The sequence below is a fragment of the Pinus tabuliformis genome, chromosome 9, assembly GCF_031772625.1.
Source record: "Pinus tabuliformis cultivar Carrire ecotype Pingquan chromosome 9, CPIR1, whole genome shotgun sequence".
Lineage (NCBI taxonomy): Eukaryota > Viridiplantae > Streptophyta > Pinopsida > Pinales > Pinaceae > Pinus > Pinus tabuliformis.
In genome coordinates, this window is record NC_142307.1 from 1,551,187,806 (window position 1) to 1,551,192,617 (window position 4,812).

The 4,812-nt window shown below is 37.4% G+C and overlaps 1 protein-coding gene across 1 annotated transcript; it reads left to right on the plus strand.

Annotated features, from left to right (window-relative positions):
• Positions 1-2,011: 2,011 nt before the first annotated feature.
• LOC149154515 (galactinol synthase 4-like) lies at positions 2,012-3,714 on the plus strand. The gene is made up of 4 exons (XM_089440274.1): positions 2,012-2,433; positions 2,551-2,871; positions 2,974-3,108; positions 3,247-3,714. The coding sequence occupies exons 1-4, from the start codon at positions 2,104-2,106 to the stop codon at positions 3,499-3,501; spliced, it is 1,041 nt and encodes a 346-aa protein (XP_089296400.1). The 5' UTR covers positions 2,012-2,103; the 3' UTR covers positions 3,502-3,714.
• The last annotated feature ends 1,098 nt before the right edge of the window (positions 3,715-4,812 follow it).

Genomic DNA, 4,812 nt, shown 5'->3' on the forward strand with positions numbered 1-4,812 from the left:
ATTAATTTGCACATTTTTTTGCCCACAAATTGTGCAAATTTTCATTGAAATCTACCTTTTTTTCTGAGATCTTTAGCACTCCAGGAAATTAATAAAGTAGCGAATAACACATACTAGCTTTTCATCCTCCAATGGATCAAAATTAGTTCAACGGCATTGATCGTCACTAGGTTTAGGACATCCGCACGCCAGCTATGAAGTTAAAGTCAGAGGATCCAATTCGGCACAAACTGCAGAATACATGTTCACGTAAATTTTGAACCGAAATGCATGTATTTTTTTTTAATTTTTTATTTTAAAAAGGTGGAAAAATTTATCAAACAGTTTGTCAAAACCAACAGTGAGGACAGTCATCTCTGGCTGCTATCCGCGAATGTCAGTGGACACATCACTGTTATCAAGGAAAACCACGCCACCTGAAATAACTCGCTGGTGGTCCGTAAGGGAGCAGGCTTTCACTCCTGCCAGATGCCTCTGGGTCTTGGGCCGTTAACCTGTTTCCTTACGTCCGAGAAAGACGAGCTTTTAACCAAACAAAAGCAGTTTTAGAACATACTCCAAACCCAACTGAAATCCATATGTTAACCCAAATAAACTTTTGGAAAATTCATTTTATTAATGCAAAACTATTTTATTAACTTAAATTTAACTCAAATGTACAACTCAATTTGTCACAAACTATGCAGTAATGCTGACGTAAATCTTGAGCTGAAATCACCGTATATACCTCAGTTGGAAACCAGCCAAAACATTGGGATTTTGATAAGAGGCATTACTTATTAAGCTTGATTTTATGACGGGATAGAGATTCATGCTGCTTGCACGTGATGTGCATGATGTGTTGGTAGGGGTGGTTGGTTTTCGCACCCCTCAGCCATGTTTGATTTCTGCGGGAGCTGCAACGCGCAGCAGCTTTTGTTTTGATGATTATGCGTATGTGTGTATGATAAAATCTACTCGCTTCCCCGATATTTGATATATTATAATTCTTTAGCGAGGATTCTCTCTCCCACTTAAAAAAAGAGATTCATGCTGCCTCCGATTACAAAAACCCCATATATCAACACGATGGACTGTTAATTATGTAATTAATTTTAACGTGCGAATCATAGGAACGCTGCAATAAAGTTCAAACATTTTTACCAAACCATTATTAAAAAACAATATTTATGGTAAAAAATAGTTATTTTTCATTTTAGTCCAATTTTTTATTAGACTCAGAAAGATATTTTTATTTTCATGTTAAAATAAAAGCAATCCTACTCCTATACCCCTGTTCCCAATGTCCTCTCTATTTCTCAAATATACCCGCATCAATGTTGCCCTGTAAAATGAGAAACTGACTGACTCATGGTATAGGCTGGTGAGCTTAATTGGATGGTAGATTACTGGAATATTCGAGAATCTAACAGACATAAGTGCGGTCAAAAAATTGACAAATATTCCGAGAATCTACACACCTCTTACCAATGTCAAACATTGTCATCCCACCAGTCCCTCTACTCCACGTACTCACACACCAACCGGAGCAGTTAGCGCCGTTAGTTACGCCTTCAAATGCAATATTGACAGCTACTCCCCACAAAATGTTCTTTGCTTTGTCGCTCACAAACGGCTTTCGAATATTCCATTCAATAACACGATTCTGTAGCAGTTTCGTGTAGAAATTTCGCTCACCAAACCAAGACCGTAAGTCGACGGGCGGTTGCTTCGCATCAACTTCCCGAAAGTCTGTGTCGAGGGTGAATACCTGTCAACTTGTACCCTTGGTTGGAGCCTTTTTCAACACTCCGAAGTTTCCGAGATCCATGTCTGGGCGTTCCGAATTTCACTCCTGACCGTTGAATCGATCATAGAGCCTGGAGGTATTGACACGTATATACTATGCTGTCAATATTCTATTGGCTATTGCATTCTGGATATTATTGTTTTCAACCTACTTTATCCGTTACAGCCGACCCTTTTTGCCTATAAAACACACGCTCCCATTCAGGCAAGACACACACTACATTCTTGTTCTGTAAATTGGTTCTTCTTCTTTACAACAGATTATTGAATTCCAGCACCCCCCTACTATCTATTCTCCTCGGACTTCCTCTAACCATGAATCCAGAAATTTCTCCTGTAGATCAGTTCTTCAGTGCAAAGGCTGCGGCGGCCAAGAAGAAGTGCAGAGCGTACGTGACTTTCTTGGCAGGATGTGGCGACTATGTGAAAGGTGTGGTCGGTCTTGCAAAGGGTCTCCGCAAGGTGAAGAGCGCATATCCTCTCGTTGTTGCTGTGTTGCCCGATGTTCCGGAGGATCATCGCCTGCAATTGCGAAGACAGGGTTGTATTGTTCGCCAGATTCAACCCATCCACCCCCCGGAGAATCAAGTGCAATTCTCAATGCCTTACTATGTCCTCAACTACTCCAAACTCCGTATTTGGGAGGTATTTTCATTTCTTGCAGATCTCCATACATGCATACATTTTAACAACAATATCTTTCCTAAATACCTGAATATAGTTAGTTATTAACAATCTTGTTTTGTTTTGAGTGATGGGCAGTTTGAGGAGTACAGCAAGATGGTATATCTGGACGCAGACATCCAAGTCTTTGACAACATTGACCATCTCTTTGACATGCCCCATGGATATTTCTATGCGGTCATGGATTGCTTCTGCGAGAAGACATGGAGTCACACTCCGCAGTACAAAATCGGATACTGCCAGCAGTGCCCGGACAAGGTATCATGGCCCGTGGAATTAGGGCAACGGCCCTCTCCATACTTCAACGCTGGCATGTTCGTTTTTGAGCCGAGTCAGCTGACCTTCGACTGCCTTATGGAATCTCTGATGGCCACTGTGCCAACGCCCTTCGCAGAACAGGTCTGCATCTTTTATCGATTTCAGTCAGGTTCATCTAAAATTTTGTTGGTTTACCGGATTTGGTTTATGACTAAATTGTGGTATATGTATATTGTTTTGTAGGATTTCTTGAACATGTTTTTTGAGAAGATATACAAGCCCATCCCCTTGGTGTACAATCTGGTTCTGGCCATGCTGTGGCGACATCCCCAGAACGTGGACTTGGACACTGTCAAAGTTGTTCACTATTGCGCTGCTGTAAGCTTTCTTTTCACTCCAGATTTCTGCAATTGCATTATCGATAGAAACAATATGATTTATATATGAAAGACGAGATAGATGTTCTGAACTTACAGGGTTTTGTTAATGGATGTGGATGTGGATGTGGATGTGCAGGGATCGAAGCCTTGGAGGTACAGTGGGAAGGAGGAAAATATGGAGAGGGAAGATATAAAGACGTTGGTGCACAAATGGTGGGACATATACAATGACCCCTCTCTCGATCACTTGGGATCAGGAGGTAATACAATTCCAGATCCAATTTCAGATGCGGACGGAAAATCCAACGATCTGCAACAGGTGTCTGCTAATTCATTCCTTGCTGCGATGCCAACAAAACCCAACATAATGCCTGCACCACCTGCAGCTTAGGAGATTTCAAATTTCCAAAAGTCGTGTGTAGTAAAATAGATGTGTATATATTATAAACCTGTGGCAGAGGTGGGGACAATTTTTTATATATGATACGGAAGATCATAACGGTATATCCTCGAAGGTTGACGATTTTGCCGTTGTGCCTACGGATATTGATTGTAAATGAATTCAGTTTAACATTTGTAAATACACAAATTGCCATTTGTATGATTTCATGTTCATGGTTACTTTTTCGTTTTCTAATTTACATTTTTAATGTAATTACGTTTTTCGTTTTCTCTATACGAAAATAAAATCTGACGCGGTTATGAATTATTATAAAATTTATAAAACCTGGAACCGCACTTCACTCATTGTTTTGATTGTTTTTAGGGGTCTCTGATGCAATGTCACATGTCATGATTAGCCGTGTCATGTTTCTTTCTAGAAGCAATTTACCACTTCCAAATAGACCCTCAAAACTAAAGGGACAAAGCTACAAAATATAGAGCCTTTTTTTTAATTTACTTTGAAGCAAAAGGTAGGGAAATTTGAATAGGATTTGAAATTTAATAGGGAATGTTTTGAGCTTTTTAACCACCAGTGGGGAAGTGCAGTGTAGTTTCTTTTTAAATTCTTTCATTTAAATTTGAATAGGATTTGAAATTTAATAGGGAATATTTTGAACTTTTTAACCACCAGTGAGGAAGTGTAGTGTATTTTTATTTATTTATTTATTTTTTATTTAAAATTGAAATTATGTTTTTCAAAAAAATTAAATTGATATATGAAATGGAAAACAAATATTTTTATTTCAACTCTCATATGATTTAAAATATTTAATTAAAATTATATCCATGTACAAGAGAACTATTAAGAGCATACCATTCTTATACAACAACTTGACTCATACATTAATTTTAATATTACAAAAAAAATATTTTCATAATAATGATTTAAAAAGTTCATAAATAATAGAATGTAAAATAAATTTGTGAAAAAATATCTCAAAATTAAATAAATTTATTCTAAACACATACCTTCTATATTCACAACTCAACCAGAAAATAAATAAAATATTGAGAAACATCAACTATAAAAATCACAATCGTTGGCTTTTGCAAACCATCAATAAGGCTTCCAATCCATCACAAAGGAAATATATATCTTACTACTACTGCTTAATCTTCCATGTCAGGAAAAACCAATTCTCTCATATACCATATCTCTTAATCTTGAAAACAAGAACGATAATTGCAGTTGCTCTTTTTATTTAAGATAGCACTTAATAAGATGGTTTCTCATTTCTTTCTACTATATATTTTACTA